General features: G+C 42.4%; 1 protein-coding gene across 3 annotated transcripts in view; it reads right to left on the bottom strand.

Annotated features, from left to right (window-relative positions):
* si:dkey-34d22.1 (discoidin, CUB and LCCL domain-containing protein 1) overlaps nt 1-22266 on the bottom strand; it is a 92119-nt gene that overhangs the window by 65977 nt on the left and 3876 nt on the right. For 2 of the 3 annotated variants that reach the window (XM_039739764.1, XM_039739765.1), the window contains 2 exons: nt 13147-13371; nt 6293-6430 (listed from right to left, as the gene is read on the bottom strand). In XM_039739764.1, the coding sequence (XP_039595698.1) occupies nt 6293-6430; nt 13147-13371 (363 nt within the window). The remainder of the gene's footprint in view (nt 1-6292; nt 6431-13146; nt 13372-22266) is intronic. The other variant, XM_039739766.1, reaches the window with a different exon arrangement.

Raw genomic sequence — 22266 nt, 5'->3', positions numbered from 1 at the left:
AACAAACAAAATGGATAATGACGGTAAACATGTTTTTCAAGTTTTCGTTTAATTAGTGAATGCTGGTACAACTTTGCTGAAATGTTAAAGCATCAAAAATGGTTTCTCGTGTTGTAGAATAACTAAGTATGTATCTATTTGTGCTGCATAAATATGGCAATGTTACCAGCTGACTGGTTTGCTGAGGTGAGAAGTCAGAATTTCCACGTTCCCAGTCAGAATTTTCAACTGGAAAGCGCCCTTAAGTCAGATATCCAACTCAGGTACTCAGGGATGGACTGTCAAGCCTGAGTTTGTCCGATTTCAGTTCAAGACGTCAATCCAAAATGGCGACGTACACTGCTAAACTTTAGTGAAAGCTGTAGTATTATACTGTTTGTATCTCATTAAATCAGTCGTACACACGCTACTGTCCAACCTCTACCTGTGGACATCTTGCTGCAGTGTTTGGATTCACCAAATACTGTATAATGTGTTGTTATCAACTACTGTTTATTTGGATGGAGAAAGCACAACAAAGGTTTGCCTGGGCACGTCCATATTGGTTTTATTGGAATGCGGTCAACTCGGATGTAACATCATTCCCAGCTCCGACATCCGTCTTCTGAGGTAAATGGAACATCCGCACTACTATGTTTTAATTTAAGAAATAGTGTTGTTAAGTGAAAATGATCTTCATCCACACTAACGTTTTCACATTGCTTAGAAAAGTTCCTCCTGCCCACACTTAAACAACCAAAAAAGCGTACGACATAGCGCACACATCTTTGAAGAGATAGTATTGCAATCAGCCACAGGATTTATCACAAAACTGCAGCGACCAGTAAACTATTTGCCTTTTTGCACATTTATGCAGCGTTCAAGTTGTGCAAAAAGTAAATTAGGCGCACACAGTTAAGGAGCGCAACAAACACCACTGGAAAGCAACTCCTCTGTGTTTGCTAGAAACTCTGCTAAAAACACATTACTTTAACATGGCTTTCTCATACCTTCATTTTAGTTTAACACTGATATTCTGTATATGCATTTAATTATCAATAGCATTCATGGTGGCTCAGGAATCCATACTAACTCCTACTTTCTCTGCTGTTCTTTTCTGGTTTTCTGTGGTGAGATCTGCGCCCCACCACCATCTGATCAAAGCACCGTGCTGTCCCTACATTGATGGATTGAAGGCCAGAGGTCCACATGGCCATCATCATCAAGTTATTCCATGTGAAGCCTGAAAACCATGAGGACTGATTGAGATCATTGATGTTGGGTAGAATGCCTAGAGGGGACTGGGTGGTCTTGTGGCCTCAGAACTCCTGCAGATTTTGTTTTATTTCTCCAGCCGTCTGGAGTTTTGTTTTGTTTTTACTGTCCTCCCTGGCCATCTGACCTCACTTTTATTCTATGTTAATTAGTTTTGCCTAATTTTTATATATATTTTTTCTTTTTTGCTCCTCCTTCATCCTGTAAAGCACTTTGAGCTACATCTCTTGTATGAAAATGTGCTATAAAAATACATGTTGTTGTTGTTTGCTATGTTGGAGTATGTTTTTCTTCAATAAAGGGTGGCCAGTCAGGAAATGAGACATTGTAATGAGCAGGATCCCATCAGGGAAGGGCCACATAATCAGCACAAACCAATCAGAGTGTGGGTAAAGTCTGGTTTATCATAAATCTATCCAAGCTGGTGTTTCCAGAAGAAGGTTTATGGATGTGATGAGAGAGGACATGCAGGTGATGGTGTAACAGGACAAGATGCAGAGGACAGAAAGATATGGAAGAAGATGATCTGCTGTGGTAACCCCTAACGGGAGCAGCCGAAAGAACAAGAAGAATAGAGAACCTTCAATAGCTAAAAATGCAAAGGTAGGGTGGACAAAAAGGCAAACCCCTAAGACTAATATCTTTGTTTTTAAATGAAAATGCAGTAGTGTGAATGAAGCCTAAAGGCAAAGAAGAAGGTACCAAGCACATGTCTCACTGCAGTCGTGTGCAATCCAGACAAAGAAGATGCTACGGTTTAGCCGGAGTTTTCTCCCTGACTCAAGTAAAGTTTGATTTCATTTTCAATTTTTGTCATTGGCAGAGTGCTCTGTCCTTTTCTGTGTTATGTTTTGAGTATCACTTTGTTTATTTGTTATGTGTGTGTTACTTTCACTTTTGTGGTAATGCATTTATGTTTACTTGTGTGCCCCATCCCCCTAAAATAGTATGTCAGGAGAGGAGCCACCATGATGATCAGCTGGAGGACCACCCAGTGTAGACAGTCAGGCCCTCCGGACCTTGCAGAGTAAAGTGAGCATTTTTTGCTACTGGTTATTGGATTTTCCTATTGGTTTACGGATTGGACTTGCTTACCTAAGGTTGCATTTTTAAACAAACAACCCCATTTGGCATTAGTTTTTTTTTTTTGTTATCTTTGCTTTAATTTTTCTTGGCAATTTTTGTTTTTCTTTCGTAAGAAATAGTTTTTTTATTTATAAAGACTCGCCATTGGCCTAGTTTTTTAAGCTAGCGGTTTTAACAGTTTTGTCTCCTATGAAGGCCATTTTTGATACATTTTGAATGTTAAGGATATTTTGTAAGTTTAAAAGCCAAATCGCCTTTTTTGGGCCTGTGCAGGCCGAAGGCTTCCCGTGGAGTTTGGGGATTGGGCTATCTGGGGTGAAGCCTATTTTAGGTCTGCTAGGGAAGATGGCCTGGATTAGGGATCTTTTAGAGGCCTCACATAACTTTAATATTTCAGGTGAACATAACATAACAAATCATAACAAATTTAAGAGGGTCTATTGGTCATGTGTACTCACCTATAGCCACCATTAAGCAATAGAACATCAGGAGAAAGGGCAACAGAGCACAACCCAATACCAGCATGACAAGAATTATTTGACACACATGATGGCTGGTGGTGGTGTCCGTCACACCGTCTGTCTTGACTAACTTATCCACATAGGCTTGATGAGTCAAAAGATGAATTCATAATGTCACATTGCAGTGGGCTGATGGCATTGCTGAAAACATTCTGGACCTGGAGATACCCCCCATTAGTGTTAGCACTACAGAGTGGGCTTTTCAAGAAATTGAAAATCTTTAATGGACAAGGCTGCTGGTTTAAAAGCATTTTTAAAGTAGCAAAAGAGGCAGCTGGAGAATGGCCAGTAATCCAGCTGGTCAAAACAGGAAGCAAAATCTTTGTCTACAGGGTTATGTGGTAAGGCTGCAGGAGCAAAAAATGCTGCATGGAACTTATAAACTCACAAACAAGTGCCTCCTGATTGAAAAGAGCAGAAATGGACCTCAGGTGATGACAGAACACTTCCTGTTCTTAGTAATCGCAAGTAGGAAGTGTAGCCAAGAGCGAGGACAGATGAAAAGTATAACATTGCAATTGTGATGGTAACAACTTCCTGAGACAGCACATTGCAACCAGCACTATTGTCATTTGGGTCACAACTTGCTATCACTACCTATTGAAGACTAAGCAATCATGGAAGAAGGACTCGCTGTTCCATGTAATCCTGCACTCATTTCTGAAATGAAAAGTCACATCTTCATACGAAGAATAAATGAAAGATGAGCCTTATGTTTGCATCAGATGTAGGACATTGTGAAGATCAGCACATTGCTCCTGGAGGAACTCATTTGCTTAGAGAAAAACTAAACACACAGAAGAAGCCCAGAGGTTAGTTCCATTTGACCATGGATGCAGAGTCCGACTGGCTATTGTCTACATGTACACTGTTCTTTCTGTGTTGGTTTTCCTCCTGGTACTTGGATTGTCCCCCTACATCCCCAAACACATACTGGATTAGTTAATTGGGGGACTCTAAATGTGATGCATCCCAACCAGACATGTTTCCTACCTTGCACCCAGTGCTGCGACTCTAAGCTGGATTAAGCAGGTCTGGGAATGTTATGTTATGCATAGCACTTTATTTTCCCAGAAGATTTGACTGGATAAATGTTAACCGCAGACTAACAAACACAAACATGCAGAGGAGCTCAGAAGACATGTGGCTTAAATCGCAGTGTAAAAAAGAGTGGGCGAGGATGAAAGCATCTGACGCAACCCAGTATACAAGTACAGAGCAGCTGCCACCCAGACACTGAAGGATAAATGGATGTGTTAAAGAACGTTCAGGGTTACTCATATAATAAATTGATGGAATGAGATGAATAGTACAAGTGCTGAGGAGATACACAAGACATTGCTTAACACAAAGGAAAATGAATAAGGAATTAATGAAGCCCTACAGAAGTACAAATGGAAAAAACGTTCACTCAAGAAAATGCCAATCTGTTCATCCATCCATTCATCCTTTTTCTCGATCACCTTTATTCTGCATCCTGGAAATGGTACCCATCCATCACATCCATTACCAGAGATTCAGACTTCACTTTTTCACATGTTGTTATGTTGCAACCTTGTGCTAAAAATCATTTAGATTCACTTCACTTATCAAGCAACACTCAATGACAAAGTGGAAACAAGATTTTAGAATTTTTTTTGCAAATTTAAAAAAATACAAAACTGAAATATGACCTTCACATTAGCATTTAGACCTTTTTCTTGGACATTTGAAATTTGGCTCAGGGTCATCCCATTTTACTGTGTCCAATTCAATTGACTGAACATGACTAAATAAGGCCCATAGCTGCGTATATGTAGAAGGTCCCACAGTTGAGCAAAAACCAAGACATGAGGGTAAAAGCATCGCCTAAAGATCTGTGGCAAAGATCTGAGGAAGACTACAAAAACATTTGTGTAGCACTGAAGGTCCATGAGAGCACAGCTGACTTCTTAACACTTAAATGGAAGGAGTTTAGCAAAACCACAACTCTTCCTAGAGCCAACCAAATTGAGCAAGCATGGGAGAAGGGCCTTGATAAGACAGATAATTAAAAACCCGATGGAGCCCCAAAGAACCTATGTGGAGATAGAAGAAACTTCCAGAAGAATTATGATCACTACAGCGCTCTACCTATCTGAGTTTTATAACAAAGTGGCTAGAGAGAAACCTCTCCTTTGTAAAAAAAACACACGTGAAAGCCCACCTGGTGCTTCCATAAAGGTACCTAAAAAAACTCCCAGACTGCGAGAAATAAGATTTTTTGGCTTAATGAAACCAAGATTAGCATCATGTCTGGAGGAATCTAGTCACCACTTATCACCTGTGCAATGCCATTCCAGTGGTGAAGCTTGGTGGTGGCAGTATCAGGGACTGGTAGACTTGAAGGGGTTGAGGGAAAGCTGAAAATAGAAAAGTACAGAAATATCCTTAATGAAAACCTGCTCAGAGCACACTGGACCTCAGACTGGGCAGAACGTTCGGTTCCAGACAGGACAGCGACATGAAGTATAAACCAAATACCATACAGGAGTGGCTTGGGATCAACCCTGGGAATGTCCTTGAGCTGCCCAGCCACAGACTATACTTGAACCCAGCTGAACATCTCTAGAGAGACCTGAAAACAGCTGCCCATTGATGGTCTCCATCCAACCTGACAGAGCTTGAAAGGATCTGCAAAGAAGAAGGAAGGCAGGAAATCCCCAAATCCAGGTGTGGGAAGATTGTAACATCAGACTCCTGGGGTGGAATCGCTTCCAAAGGGGCTTCAACGAAGTACTGAGTACAGTATAGGGTATGAATACTGGTGTCACTGGAATATTTCAGCATTTTATTTTTGATAAATTTGCAAATCTTTCTGAAAACATGTTATCACTTTGGGTTATTGAATATAGACTGATGGGCTAAAATGGCAAATTTATCAATTTAAAATTAAATCTACGCCACCAGAAGGAGTGCAAAAAGTGCAGGACTCTGAACATTTTCTCAATACGCTGTATAATCACCAAAAATCAAACATTACAATTGAAAGAGATCAGATATCAACCAAAATGTACACAAAAACTGAAAGTTGAGCCTTTAACCAAACGTGTTCAACAATCTGCATCTGAAAAATAAACCAGGAAGTTGGGATTCAGCCAACCAGCTCATGGATTGTTGGCCAACACTTCACAACACTTTAGCAAATGATAAGAATTTACAATACTTTTTCAAATCCCTAATATGGCCTATTTTTAACAAAACTATTCCAGATAAAGAGTCTAAACATACATGTTTTCTGAAAAGCTCAGCGTGTGGTCCAAGCTGGGGATCAGCATCTCGAACAAACTGCATAACATCATCAACCGACCAAAGATTGGGATCCCTGCTTAAGGAACGTGGGCTGTCTCGTGAAGTCCCTAGGCTTCACTGTTTGCATATTTACATACAATTTATAAAGTACAAAGTCCTACCATGATGTCTGTCAGTGGCATAAGAGATGAGGAATCCCCTCCCAGACCGATGGTAGCCGCTTGTGAAACGAATGGTCACTTCGCTGGAGTTTAGTATCATCTTCTGCTGGATCATGTGCATAGTCCCACAGAAAGGACCTGATAAAAAATTGCATTTGGATTAAAGATCATTCAGTTCTGTAGTCCACCTGGCCCAACAGAAAAACATCTGCAGTCTAACATGTTAAAATAGACGTACTCTGTCTAAACAATAAGACTTAGAAATGTGGACCAGAAAGGTCTGTGGCTGAGGTTAATCAGACAGTCAGGATGTAAGAACGGGAAGTGGTGACTGAGAGTTTGTTTGACTGGAGACAGAGATGAAGCACAACTAAGATGAGTAGAGGCGTCAGAGAGGCAGTCAGTGCGTTTACATGCACACACACATGACAGGTTTGAGGTAAACAACCAGATTAAGGCAGAAATCTGGTTTCTTAATAATCCGCATTTACACGCGCAAGTAATCATCTGGAGTTCTTTGGTAAAACGCTCCAACGTCATTCAACTATGCCAAAAAAGAGTTAAACGTCATCATCGACCACCATCAGTTCAACAATAAGCATTACGCCAGTGGTCATTTTCTTGAGTTTTTAAACATGTTTAGTCAAATTGACTCTTTTGACTCTTTACTTATCAGTTTCTAATGTCGGATTGTTCGCAGCCCACTCTTTTCTGCTTGGCTGTGCGATTGAGCCCTGACCCGGTACTTGGGCCTCCTGCCTCACACCCGGTGCGGCTGCAATAATAACAATGCAGGTATCTTTACTTTAAAAGGACAAGTACTGTGTTAGATTAGTCGTTACTTTAAAAAGTAATCAGACTGCGTAACACAAGTTACTTTTAACGTGTTACCCTGCTGCTCTCGAGACTCCGATGCAGAGTTTAGCACTGCATGTTCATCTCATCAACATAAATTTAGCCATTTCTGAAATACTGAGGTAGATTATTTTAGCCAGGAGAAGGAATAATGCAATCAACCGAACATTTGCCTCTAGAAATTTATTTTGTGGACACTTCTACACATGGTTAGGCATATTAAGAAGAAATGAACAAGATTATTATATCATTGTGATTGTATTGATGACTGGGCAGCAGTGTAATTTGAGTTAGTGATAAGGACTGGATGACCGTGAGACATTAAAATAAGAATGGTGGCACCACATTATTATTATAAACGGAGGCCCATTCAGGTTAGCAACAGCAACTGAGCAGCAGAGTACGGATGAGAAGAGATGGGTGATTTTTGAAAACCAAACTGAGGTGTGATTAGGGTTAGTACTGGGACATGGGAGACTGATGGTTTAGGGGAAGGGGATCAAAACAAATCCTTTATATTATGCAATTAAAATTAAGTGATTCTTAAGGATTTTAAGCCCTGGCAACAAACATACTTTATACTTTTATAAGAGAATACGTGGGTAAGTCCTTCACTCAGGATCTAACAATTTATAAAAAAACATCCCTATTATTAAAAAGAAACATCCCTATTATTAGTTGGCAAATCATTAAATAAATAAATAAATAAATACAAAACCACAAATAAAGTCATAATTTAACATACACAATCAGAATGAACTAAGAAGCACTTAAAAATATAACAAACTGCTCTTTTACAGAATCCATCCATTCTCTAACCCGCTGAATCCAAACACAGGGTCACGGGGGTCTGCCGGAGCCAATCCCAGCCAACACAGGGCACAAGGCAGGAACCAATCCTGGGCAGGGCGCCAACCCACCGCAGGACACACACAAACACACCAAGCACACACTAGGGCCAATTTAGAATCGCCAATCCACCTAACCTGCATGTCTTTGGATTGTGGGAGGAAACCCACGCAGACACGGGGAGAACATGCCAACTCCACACAGGGAGGACCCGGGAAGCGAACCCGGGTCTCCTAACTGCGAGGCAGCAGTGCTACCCACTGCGCCACCGTGCCGCCCCCTTTACAGAATATTTACCACAAATAGTTTAAAAAGAAACGTAAAAAGTTTCTAATTTAGAAATCCAATGTTAGTTTGTTCTCATTTAAGCTCCTTGGAAAACCCAGTGCCTAACGTATCAATCCACAAACAACCTCAGTCTCCTCGAGCAGCAGCCGTTAGGTTGTAATCCTGTTACTTCTGGACAATGCTGTAACGTTACATAATGTTTATATAAAAATCAAATCTGTCTGTTTATTTCATAATGCCGCATACATCTTGGAGAAATCTTGCTTTTAGTTTCGACAATATACAGCATTTCACATTGTTTGACAGTATAGGAGATAACAAGTTTTAGGTTCAATCCCTGCTTTAAACAGAACATAAGCCTCTAATCTGAAATATTTGTTCTTTATATAATCTAATTGTATAAACTCTTCCGATTGGAAGTCATTTCTCGGTTCAATTTTATGAAAGTTCACCCTACTCTTTAAGATTCTTATCTGTCAGTGCGCCCCAGGGCAGCTGTGGCTACAAAGTAGCTTATCATCACCAGCGTGTGAATGTGTGTGTGAATGGGTGAATGACTGTTGTGTTGTGAAGCGCCTAGGGGGGTTCTTGAACTCTAGTAGGCGCTATATCAAATGCCGGCCATTTACCATTTACCATTTCTCTTACATGCCTATAGGCCTAGGATTTGGAAACAAATGATATTCATTTTGGTATTCAAATAAATGACTTCTAATACTTCTACATAAAGGGCAGCACAGTGGCACGGTGGTAGCACTGCCGCCGCACAGTAAGGAGACCAGGGTTGCATGGAGTTTGCATGTTCCCCTCATGTCTGTGTCAGTTCTCTCCGGGTTCTCTGGTTTCGGGCCAGAGTCCAAAGACATTGCAGGATTGGCGATACTACATTGGCCCAGCGATGGACGGGCATCCTGTCCGGGGTTTGCTCATCCCTTGCACCCTATGCTAGCTGGGATAGGCTCTGCCAAGTGACCCTGTTAAGGACTAAGCAGGTTAGAAAATGACTGACAGCTTCTATATAACTTTTGTTTTGGGGCTGAATAAATAGTCACAAAAGGAATTATATTGTCTGATGTTTCCGACTCAAAATTGGTATTAACATTATTTTTAAACTGAAGGTTAGGAGCTACATTTTTATTAAATTTGAGAATGTTTGTTATTCTTATCAGCTTTAAGAGATATTGTGGAAGTTTCTCTGACTAGAAGGTTCAATAATTTATAATCCATCCATCTATTATAACCCGCTATATCCTAACTACAGGGTCACGGGGGTCTGCTGGAGCCAATCCCAGACAACACAGGGCGCAAGGCAGGAACAAACCCCGGACAGGGTGCCAACCCACCGCAGGGCACACACACTAAGCACACACTAGGGAGAATTTAGGATCGCTCATGCATAATTCCCATCCAAATTAGATTCAGGAACTGCTTTCATTTTATTAACCTCACGGTTAGTTGAAAACACTTCTTTCAGTTTAAGGATACCAAGTTCCTGATTCATCCCCCCGGATCACACATCACACTTATTATAGGATGTCTAAAATTGATAAAGTTGGGTTAGACTGTTGTACATTATATTAGTCTTTTAGTCATTTTCTAATATTTTATTATGTATTATCTTCTTCTTCTTCTTCCGTAGCCATTCCCATTTTTATATGGGGTCATGGTTTGTTTTTTTTGACTACACTTCTCCATTAGAGTTATACGGTTAGATGAATTTCCTGATACCAACCCTGCCCATTTAGCTGGGTTATATTAACCTTAAACTTTGTTTTACAGGTCTAAGAGCCAAGGATGGAGCTGGAGCGAGAAGCCACCCAGAGGACAAGCTATTTCTTTAAAGCCGGGCCCTTGACTGGATTTCAGTGATTTGATGTTTAGTCCTGGTGAGTGGCGACCATCAGGTTGGAGTTATAAATGAGATGCAGAGCCACAGGATAATAAATGAAGTCCATGCAGGTAGAATTAGGAATCGCATCTGGAAGACAGTGTAAGTTTACAGCCTGGCCTGAGAGACAGTATCCTCCGTTAAGTCAAAGGCTTTTGATTTGCCTTTTTTGAAACAGCAACACAAAATCACCTTCCTGTGCTTTAGATGGATGCTGGCAGCTAAATTCCAGTCATACTTGCCAGCACTCTGACAAGACAGAGGCTATTTTTATCATAAATTACAGAAGACGTCTCCAGATATATGAATGCCATTACTTCACCCCATGAAATGTATTCATCTCTTATTAAACAGGGAGGGAGCTGAAAGAGAAATAATACAACTGCCAATGTTCATTCAGGGCAAATTAATTAACAAGACGCACAAAGGCACCTCTGTGCATTTCTACAGAACACATTTGCAAATGACACCCACACTGTCGATCCAAGACATGACCTACCAAGGCTGCAGTTAAACAAAGATGATAATATTATCGAGTAGAATATATTAAAATAATTTGCAGTGATGTCACCATCCTAATATTGATTATAAGAAGGACCTGTTTATTGTTACAGAAGGCATTTGTGTAATAAAAACCCTTTGATTTGAACATGGGACTGTTTTGTGCATTTGTGTTGGGGGTTCAGTGAAGCCAACCAGCCATCACAATTGATATTTACTTAAGTAAAAAAAGTGCAAGAGTTCGCTGTCGACACTGCTATCATGGGCTGCATCAGGAGTGGGTAGGAGAAGGAGTACAGGAACCTAATCAAGGACTTTGATAAATGGTGCGACTCAAACCACCTACACCTGAACACCAGCAAGACCAAGGAGCTGGTGGTGGATTTTAGGAGGCCCAGGCCCTTCATGGACCCCGTGATCATCAGAGGTGACTGTGTGCAGAGGGTGCAGACCTATAAATAACTGGGAGTGCAGATGGATGATAAATTGGACTGGACTGCCAATACTGATGCTCTGTGTAAGAAAGGACAGAGCTGACTATACTTTCTTAGAAGACTGGCGTCCTTCAACATCTGCAATAAGATGCTGCAGATGTTCTACCAGACGGTTGTGGCGAGCGCCCTCTTCTATGTGGTGGTGCGCTGGGGAGGCAGCATAAAGAAGAGGGACGCCTCACGCCTGGACAAACTGGTGAGGAAGACAGGCTCTATTGTAGACACGGAGCTGGACAGTTTGACATCCGTGGCAGAGCGACGGGCGCTGAGCAGACTCCTGTCAATCATGGAGAATCCACTGCATCCACTGAACAGGATCATCTCCAGACAGAGGAGCAGCTTCAGTGACAGACTGCTGTCACCGTCCTGCTCCACTGACAGACTGAGGAGACCCCACACTATGCGACTCTTCAATTCCACTCTGGGGGGTAAACGTTAACATTATACAAAGTTATTGTCTGTTTTACCTGCATCGTTATTACTCTTTAATTTAATATTGTTTTTTATCAGTATGCTGCTGCTGGAGTGTGTGAATTTCCCTTTCTATCTAGCTATCTAAGTAAAATAAAATGAAAGTAAACGACTGGAAAAGAAGGCAAATATATATAGTGTCATCAACAGGATCTTCACTCTCCACTCTGTTATCCTCCATATTCCTCATATTTAATACACGTCATCATGTTTCTCATCATATAAAATTTATCTAAACTGGTCTAATAAACTGGGTTGTCAAGTAGACCTTCAAACCACAGCAAGTGAGTCTTCAATTCTCTTCAGCTTTTATTTCCACTCATAGCTGAATAACTTGTTCATTCTTTTGCATATCCAAGTGTAAAGGCCACCTTGCTAACCTGAGTAAATGTGTAATTGTATGTTTTATTTATTTTTTTAAATGTATTTATTTGGTAACAGGAGACTACCACCTAGGTGTCTGTCCAGAATCCAAAATGGTCGACAATATCCCAAACCAACAAGAAACAGACTTTTATAAGGTGACCACCATTTAACAAAGGAACAGAGAAGCCAAAGAAAAGCCTTTCTGTGCAGACCTGTAGCCGTGACTGTCTCGCAGGGTGGCTCATCCACTTTTCCCTCTCCTTATATCTCTCAAATCTCTCTCTCTATCAGTGTCAGCTTCTTCTGTTCACCTCCAGCTCACCGCTTGACTCTTAAATCATTGTTATCTCAGGATACCATCCAGGTTATGTGCTAAGAGAGTCAGAATCAAGTAGACAAGTACTGGGAGCGCCAAGCCAAACCCTAAGGCCTCCATGGCAATTTCCAGATGTCTTGCTCTCTGCCTTTGAGGTGTCTCTGCTGCCATCCGCTGGCCTGGAGGAGTTCTACACCTTAGCCTCGCCCTTGTCTTTTCTATGGTACTGTACACTGAAAAATTTGAACTTTCAGACACTGCTTATGGTGACAGAGCCCACCTCCTCGTGGTAGCCTCTGTTTGCCCACACTGACTCAAACAGCTTTGTTCCGACTCCCAGTGTGAGTGTCCATCTCTCTTAGAGGTCCATATTTGGAATGTCTCTATAATAAGACAAGTGATCCCACTTGCATGAGATCGCCAACCTAAAAGACAGCGGCTATTCAGTTGGTGAAACTCTGAAGAAGGAATTGAATAAAACCCAAACAGAGGTGACAAAGTTTCAGTTAAATGCGAGATGAACTGAATTAATTATGTTCTGTTTCCAACTTGAAAGCAAACTAAACGTAACTAATTATGGGCTGTTTCTACCTGAACCTTTCTTGAAAGAACAAATATGATGACTTGCACAGTTTGAATTAGTAGAACCAAAGATGGAATGAATCGTTCATCTGGGACAGTGAAACCAAAAGAACTGAGAAAGCCTTGATGGTTGCATTTCATGAAACATAAACCTCTTTAATTCATAGTTAGTTCTGCTGAATGGAATAATAAACAAAAAACAGGGAAACCAAAAACCATGAAACATGGAGCTTCTGTGTCTTACCCAGGGTATTTCTGTTGTTCCCAGCCATCACAATCCATAGAGAGCCATTGGTGCAGTTTGGGGAATATTCCAAGTCAAAGTCCCCGAATTTGAGGATGAAGCCCAAGCCATCTGGGGCTGACAACTGCCATTCACAGTGTGTGTTGTTGCGATACGTGCCAGGAAAGTTGAGAGAGGTTAGGGTGCCACTATGGGTTCTCAGAATGGTGTAACCACATCCATCTCCTGCAAAGAGAACGTAATTGTGACAAATGCAGTGGTGACAGATCCAAAAGAGTTTAGGTGATTGGTAAAGGTGTACTAGAACAACATCATACACAGGAAAGCAGTAGCATAATTTGGGTGTTACGTGAAAAGCAAAGACATAACTGGACACCTGTCCTGCTTGGTGAAACATCTTGCGATGATGTAGTCTACAGATTGTTCTAAATGAAACAAAGATTGAGTTAATGAGATTTGATTGGTCCAACCACCCAAATATCCATCTGTCGCTATGTCTCCAAATCAAGCTCTTTAAGATATACCTCTGGAGGATCTCATCCATCTATTCTCCATCCTTCTTCTACAGCATAGCTGGTCGATCCATTACTTGTCTCCCAGTAAGACACCCCATCCAAGCCTCTCCAATTCCTGCAGCATTCCTGAACTTCTGCAAGAATCACTCCAGCTCCCTGATTGCTCAGCTGGAGTGGCCACCTTCAGTCCCCTTAGCGTCAGCCGCACACTGTCCTCTCGACTGCCAGCCTCTGTTCTCTCTCTCTCTCTCATTCGTTCGCTTGCTCTGGCTCTCTCCACCTTCTTGTCTGCTTCTCTCTCTCCTTTCATTACCCTTCTTTTCTTCCTAATGTTCTTCCTTCTCCCTTTGTCCTGTGCAGTCTCCTCTTTACACTGCCTCTCCAATTGGGTGCAGATGCCTACACTTTTTGGGGCAAAATTATTTATTTAAAATTCCCACAGGGCCACAGACCCCTTATCACACACAACCCCAAACACCCCCACTGTACAAGGTCCCAGTTGCACTTGAAGGCTCCAACCTTCTCCCAACCCAGTGCAACTGGTGGCCGAGGTCTGTGGCATGGTCCTACACTGCACTAAAAGCAATAACAAAAACACTAAAACCAGACCCTTCCTTAAAACAAACTCAAACCCCTTTGCAAAACATGGACATTAAAAGAACAATTGTTCAATAAATATACAGTCCATTAAAAGGCTCAATTCTAAAATGTCCTCCTCTGGCTTGAGTTTGTGGGATCGTTAAAAGTCAGGCACCTATCCTGCTTGTTGGTTCTCCACCCACTATTCGTTCCTCACTGCCACACCTCATTCCACCGCTGCCACCAAGTGTGACCATGCGGGTTGCCTCCATGCTCCTGTTGCACCAAGGGTCCAACCTGCATTGGCACATTTGGTGGCAGCGGTGGGATGAGCCAAGGCAGCGAGGACTGAAGAACTGGAGAAGGAATCAGCAAGTGGGATAGATACTTGCCTGTGTTTTTAACCTCGATTTTAAAGGAATATTTATAGGATGACTTGGTTTTAACCTCCACCGTCACTTGGTTTTATTGATTACTAAGTACTGCATTCAAATTTTTATTAAGAAGAAAATTAAACCTTTTTAAACTGTGGGACAATATGCCAATAATTATTTGTTAAGGATCTCTTTGTATACCATGTTGTCAGTTCGGCCCTCCGGTTGTAATATGACCAAGCTGTGCGCTGAGCTTACTCTTGAGCATGTAACTTACAGTTGGCCATATGAACAGTAATCTTGTTTTAAATCTCACAGCTTGGATTGCTGCTGTCATAATCGGTTTGAGTTTCATAGTTTGTTTCAATTACGTTAGTATTTGTAGGACTTGTGTTGAAGAGACATTCGGCATCTGTCAAGCGTTGTAAGTATACAACCAGTTTCATCGATAACTTCACATCCAGCTTTTGAGAGTTTAAACATTCATAAACATCAAAGTGTCCACTACTGAAATCGTCACCTGTGAATCTAAGATGTTTAAGAGGCATTGGCAGTTGTCACAAGGTGTAAAATATTTGGCCATTTCGGTACACTTGAAAGCGACAACCGAACAATTCAGCGGTAGCCATCAACTCACATGCAGAACCATAGGTGAAGGGCTTAAGCATTTCACTCTTCTAGTGCTCCTGTGTAGTATAATTATCTCCTGTACCGTCATCAGTCCACACCTTGAACCTGTCCCAGTCATTCAATACATAAGACACAATGTTTCTCCAGATATCAAGAGTGAGCCTGATATGGCCGTGCAATATGTAACAAAGAGAATGGAAGAGGTAGGTGGTATCTCCGGGCATGGAAACCACTCGGTAAGTGACAGTTCTTTGATCGATAGAATTTCTTGAAGATGGGCCCATAAGTAACAAAGACTGTTGAATAGTTCAATATGGCGGCCGACAGTGGCATCATACTACCGAAATAAGTACGTATATTGGTTTCAGTTAGTGGAGGGAAGCCGCCTACCAAATTTCGAGAAGATGGGGCCATAAATAAGAAAGTTCAACATGGCGGACATTGTTGACCGTTATGACCATTATGCGTAGAATTTCGAAATGAAACCTGCTTAACTTTTGTAAGTAAGCTGTAAGGAATGAGCCTTGCAAATTTCAGCCTTCCAACCTATACGGGAATTTGGAGAATTAGTGATGTTGGAAAATTCAATATGACGGCTGACAGTGGCGTCATACCACCGAAATAAGCACGTACATTGGTTTCAGTTAGCTAAGAGAAGCCACCTACCAAATTTCGTGAAGATGGGGCCGTAAATAAGAAAGTTCAACATGGCAGACGTTGTTGACCGTTATGACCGTTACGCGGACAATTTCGAAATGAAACCTGCTTAATTGTTGTAAGTATGCTGTAAGGAATGAGCCTGCCAAATTTCAGCCTTCTACCTACACGGGAAGTTTGAAAATTGGTGACGTTGGAAAATTCAATATGGCGGCCGACAATGGCGTCATACCACCGAAATAAGTACATACATCGGTTTTGGTTAGCGCAGGGAAGCCGCCTACCAAATTTCGTGAAGATGGGGCCATAAATAAGAAAGTTCAACATGGCGGACGTTGTCGACCATTATCGACCGTTATGACCGTTACGTGTAGAATTTCGAAATGAAACCTGCTTAACTTTTGTAAGTAAGCTGTAAGGAATGAGCCTGCCAAATTTCAGCCTTCTACCTACATGGGACGTTGGAGAATTAGTGATGAGTGAGTCAGTGAGTGAGTGAGGGCTTTGCCTTTTATTAGTATAGATTTATTTATGCACTGCACTATTTGGACAGGGCAACATGGTAGTGCAGTGGTAGCTCGCTTCCCAGGGCCTCCCTGCATGGAGTTTGCATGTTCTCCTTGTGTCTGCGTAGGTTTCCTCCCAAAGTCTAAAGACATGCAGGTTAGGTGCATTGGCAATCCTAAATTGTCCTGTGTGTGTGTGCCCTACAGTGGGCTGGTGCCCTGCCCAGGGTTTGTTCCTGTCTTGTGCCCTGTGCTGGCTGGGATTGGCTCCAGCAGACCCCCGTGACCCTGTGTTAGGATATAGCGGATTGGAAAATGACTGGCTGACTATTTGGACAGTGTTCATTTGATTGATTTTAATAAAACCACTTGTTCACTTTTGCCCCTGCCCTTTGCCTGGATGCATGTGTCCTCATATGCCCAGTTCATCACAGTTTCATGACTACTGTATTGATGATGGCGGATTTGAGAGGCTCCCAGGCACAACAGGAGTGCAGAGCCAACCTGCACCGTCACAGGAACATGACAAAGAGTACAAGGTATTCACTTGGCCACAATATATTATTTGTATTTGTGAAATGTGCTGGAAAAACAAGTCCAATCCATGGAGACCCCACCTCACAACTTACAGGACTTAAAGGATCTGTTGTGAACGTTTTAGTTCCAGATACCACAGGACACCTACAGCGGTCTTGTGGAGTCTATGCCTCAATAGGTGGCACGAGGTGGGCCAAGACAATATTAGGCAGGTGGTTTTAATGTCGCGGCTGATTGGTGTATATATTACATGGAGTATGCCAACCTGCACACACTCAGGGAATAGATGACATGGCTAGCAAGAATGGGAGGAAAATCCAGATCGGTAATCCTGGCCCTATCAGTCACAGAATAGCAGTGAATTCTAGAAATCTGCCCACTCTGCAGTGCACCCTCAACATTCAACAATAACATTATGTGCCAAAATCAAGCAGAAAAGTCGTTACACTTTCTTTCAGCAATCCAACATTTAAAAAAAAAAAATTGAAGACTACAATTGCATTGTTTACAAATTATTCTTTTTCTGTCATCTTTTCTATGGATGTAGACAGCAAGTTTCCAATAATTATCATTTGTTCATCACTCAGTACATTCAGTGCATTGAATAAAATGATATAGTTACTTTATGAAGAGCACGGTCTCATTCTGAGATACTGTAAATTGGCCCATTATAATCTGTAATGACAAATACGACTTTTCAGGTAAGGAAGACAGACTTTTCGAGATGAGGTGACGACGTGGGGCATGTTGGATAGCACTTGCGATTAAAGAATTTCTCTGTGCTTAACCTATGAACCTGCTGGACATCACGCAACCGTTGCTCTATTTTAGTATGCAACGGAGTCATTTTAATCAGAAATGGAGATGGCAGAGACAGGTAATGTCAGGGTCGATACGGCTGCCAGTCTTTGTTAGGTGGCACGTATGTGGTAGAGCACAATACAAATATAGGCAATAAAGAACAAAGTACAATCAATTAGCCTGCTACTTAAAACACGGGAAGCAAAAAGTGCATCTATCTGTCTATATACATTGTGGCAGACCGCCAGAATGCCCCTATAATGGAAGGTCCGGAGGAGAGAGAGCATATCCAGACCATTATCTCCTCTGGGGTGCTAGAGGGTTAGCCCCCTTGGCGTGCAGCGGTGCCACGGGTTTGGAGCATGGAAGTTTGACGCCGCTGGGGCCCGTGCCCACTGCCAGGGGCTGCCTGGAGAACTGCTGAGCCCTTGTTTGCAGCACTTCTGCCACACCCGGAAGTGCTGCCAGAAGTAGGCCAACGAGCACCTGGAGGACCTCTGGGTGCATATAAAAGGAGCCAGCAGCCACTACTCTGACGCCAGAGTCAGGAAGAAGAAGGACAAAGCCTGTGAGGAGAAGGATTGGAGGCGAAAAGGACTGTGTTTTGGTGTTATAGACACTGCGCTCTTGTGGGGAGTGAAGAAAGTGCTTCCCCATGTAGCAAAAATAAACGTGTGCCATGGAGCATTTGTGTCTCTGGCTGTCTGTGTCGGGGTGGGGCAGCTGGAGGTCCCCGGTATTCCACAACATTTACATTTATTTGTTTAGCAGATGCTTTTATCTAAAGTGACCTACAAATCGATTAACCTTGGGAACTGTTTGGGAACAAGTGTGATTGGACAAGAATACAAAATTGGTCATCACAAGTGAAGAGCTCAGAACAAAGTACAAGCGAGTTAAACTTTGTAAGTTACAAAAAATGAACGCATAATATCAGTTAGACAGAAAATCACTAAACAATAGAGTCTTCAAACGCTTCTTTAAACACACTAAGGGAGTCAGAAGTGTGAATGGAGGTGGGCAGCTCATTCCATGGAGTTGGCATCACCAGACACCATTCAACAGCACACCTGAGTGGGCAGAAAGGAGCAGAGGACCTCACCAGAGTCTCCATATGTACAAATGCTGACCCGTTGACTGCTCCATAGATAAGCATCAAGGATTTGAACTTACTGTGTGCTGCAACAGGGAGCCAATGTAGTGATCTGAAAAGACGAGTGACACGTGCCCACCTTGGCTGTTTGAACACCAGATGTGCCAATGCATTCTGAATCATCTGCTGTGGCCTGGTGACCCATGTAAGTACACCTGCCAGCAGACAGTTGCACTAATTCAGATATGACAAGGCCAAGAAGTTGTGCTGCATACTCCGTCAGATGCAATCTGATCTTGTGGATGCCGAGATCCTAGCTGAGACCATGTGGACCTCTGGAGGGAACGACAGCTACAGTCGCATATCATCAGCACAGCACTGACATCTATCTCATATCTTCCTTATGTGGCTTATTCACATCCATCTGGCAGCTATGGAAATGTTTTCATTAGTAAAAAAGACTTGTCAGGGACTTCTATAGAAATCTTTATAGCCAGCGGGGCATTCTGCATTTGTGCCCAGGGAGCTGTGGCAGCAAGAGGCCTTTTCAACAATACCCCAATCCTCTACTCGATGAAACGAACGAGTACCTGTGAGGTGCAATGACCAAAGTGGACCAATGGGCACAATAAAATGATTGAGTACCCGACCCACCACCACCACCCAGTCTCACACAAAAATCAAAAGTGAGAAGTGTTGTGTGGCGTTAAATAACGCAGTGTCGCAGTGTGGTCAATTCTACTGTATGTTAAGGAGGTAAGTCACCCAGGGGCATGTGGGGCGTCTTGTTTATAGCTGAAGAGCCTCTCTTGAGCAAGAAGTCTATTAGTGCAGTGGTTCCTAACGTCAGCCCTGAGGCCTCCTGTGGTTGGAAGTTTTCATGCCAACCAACTTCTGCTTTTAATTCAATCCTGACCTTTCAAGCAAGCTGTTAGTTCCCAGTTTGTTAGTTTGCTTTTTTTTTATAAATAGTTCCGGATATGCTAAATATACTGCTCAAAAGAATTAAAGGAGCACTTTTTAATCAGAGTATAGCATAAAGTCAATGAAACTTATGGGATATTAATCTGGTCAGTTAAGTAGCAGAGGGGGTTGTTAATCAGTTTCAGCTGCTGTGGTGTTAATGAAATTAACAACAGATGCACTAGAGGGGCAACAATGCGATGACCCCCAAAACAGGAATGGTTTAACAGGTGGAGGCCACTGACATTTTTCCCTCCTCATCTTTTCTGACTGTTTCTTCACTAGTTTTGCATTTGGCTACAGTCAGTGTCACTACTGGTAGCATGAGGCGATACCTGGACCCTACAGAGGTTGCACAGGTAGTCCAACTTCTCCAGGATGGCACATCAATACGTGTCATTGCCAGAAGGTTTGCTGTGTCTCCCTGCACAGTCTCAAGGGCATGGAGGAGATTCTAGGAGACAAGCAGTTACTCTAGGAGAGCTGGAGAGGGCCATAGAAGGTCCATAACCCATCAGCAGGACCAGTATCTGCTCCTTTGGGCAAGGAGGAACAGGATGAGCACTGCCAGAGCCCTACAAAATGACCTCCAGCAGGCCACTGGTGTGAATGTCTCTGACCAAACAATCAGAAACAGACTTCATGAGGGTTGCCTGAGGGCCCAAATGTCTACTGCCCTGTGCTCACTGCACAGCACCGGGAGCTCAATTGGCATTTGCCATAGAATACCAGAATTGGCAGCTCCACCACTGGCGTCCTGTGCTTTTCACAGATGAGAGCAGGTTCACCCTGAGTATATATGAAAGACGTGAAAGGGTCAGGAGAAGCCGTGGAGAATATTATGCTGCCTGTAACATCGTTTAGCATGACTGGTTTGGTGGTGGGTCAGTGATGGTCTGGGGAGGCATATCCATGGAGCGACTCACAGACCTCTACAGTCTAGACAACGGCATCTTGACTGCCATTAGGTATCAGGATGAAATCCTTGGACCCATTGTCAGACCCTACGCTGGTGCAGTAGGTCCTGGTTTCCTCCTAATGCACGACAATGCCCGGCCTCATGTGGCAAGAGTATGCAGGCAGTACCTGGAGGATGAAGGAATTGAAACAATTGAATGGCCTTCACGATCCCCTGACTTAAACCCAATAGAACATCTGTGGGACATTATGTTTCGGTCCATTAGGCGCCGCCAGGTTGCTCCTCAGACTGTACAACAGCTCAGGGATGCCCTCATACAGATCTGGGAGGAAATGCCACAAGACACCATCCGTCGTCTCATTAGGAGCATGCCCCGACGTTGTCAAGCATGCATACAAGCTCGTGGGGCCACACAAGATACTGAAAAGCATTTTGAGTAGCAGAAATTAAGTTTTTGAAAAAATGGACTAGCCTGCCACATCTTCATTTCACTCTGATTTTAGGGTGTCTACACAATTGAGCCCTCTGTAGGCAGAAAACTTTTATTTCCATTAAAAGACTTGGCATCCTTTTGTTCCTAAGACATTGCCCTGTCGTTATTTGTATAGATATCCAACTTCATATTGAGATCTGATGTATCTAATGTGTTTCTTTAAAGTGTTCCTTTAATTTTTGTGAGCAGTGTATTTACAGAATGAAGCCAAAATGTATGCATGTTAGGTGGATAACAACTCATGATTTTTTATAACCCGATTATTTCAGCTTTTATTTACTAATACGCACACAAGTTGATGCAAATCCTGGTCTCCTAACTGAGAGGCAGTAACAATGCCACCTGTGCCAATGTGCTGCCTGTTTATCTCTCTCTAATATATACAAAAATCTTGGGTCAAGATGTGACCTTCTCGGAAAGACACTTTGACGTCCCGCGAGAACAACCAATTTAAAACAAGATCACGGACATCTAACCTCTCAGTTGCTGGAATGCTTTTGGCAGACACACTTCATGTGCTCTCAGCTCTTAAAAGTTTTGTACGTTCTAAATGGCACGTCAACGATTAAGCGAAGAAGAAAGAGCAGCGCGTCGAAAAGAGACCCAAAAGCATTGGAGAGAAAAGAAGGCAAAAAAGAACAAAAATAATCGATGTAAAAATTCTGAAAATAAGGAAATTAATAATCAGCCCGGACTTGAAAACCTCGTAGGTCCAATCGGGGTCAGAAATAAAAGACTTTATAAAGACGTTCAAAAACGTTGGCGCGATACACATGAAGAGCAAGTTACATATTAGGAAAATAGTAAGAAAGAAAAAGAAAGTTAAGATCGCATTAGCACAAACAAACGGAAATTATTACTCGGTGAAATAACGGAACAGCAAAAAGAGATCGAATATACGGACATAAGTGATCTGTCCGAAGTATGTAGATATTGTAAGGCTTTACACTTTGAGTCGGAGACTTGTAGATCGTCTAATTCGTGTTGCCATCAGCGAAAAGTAGTGTTGCCTCCCAATGAAGAGGCGTATCCACGAGAATTAAAAGATTTATT

The sequence above is a fragment of the Polypterus senegalus genome, chromosome 17 (genome assembly GCF_016835505.1).
Source record: "Polypterus senegalus isolate Bchr_013 chromosome 17, ASM1683550v1, whole genome shotgun sequence".
NCBI classification, from domain to species: Eukaryota; Metazoa; Chordata; class Cladistia; order Polypteriformes; family Polypteridae; genus Polypterus; species Polypterus senegalus.
The sequence above is the reverse complement of the archived record's forward strand: the minus strand, read 5'-3'. Positions and strand labels throughout refer to the sequence as shown.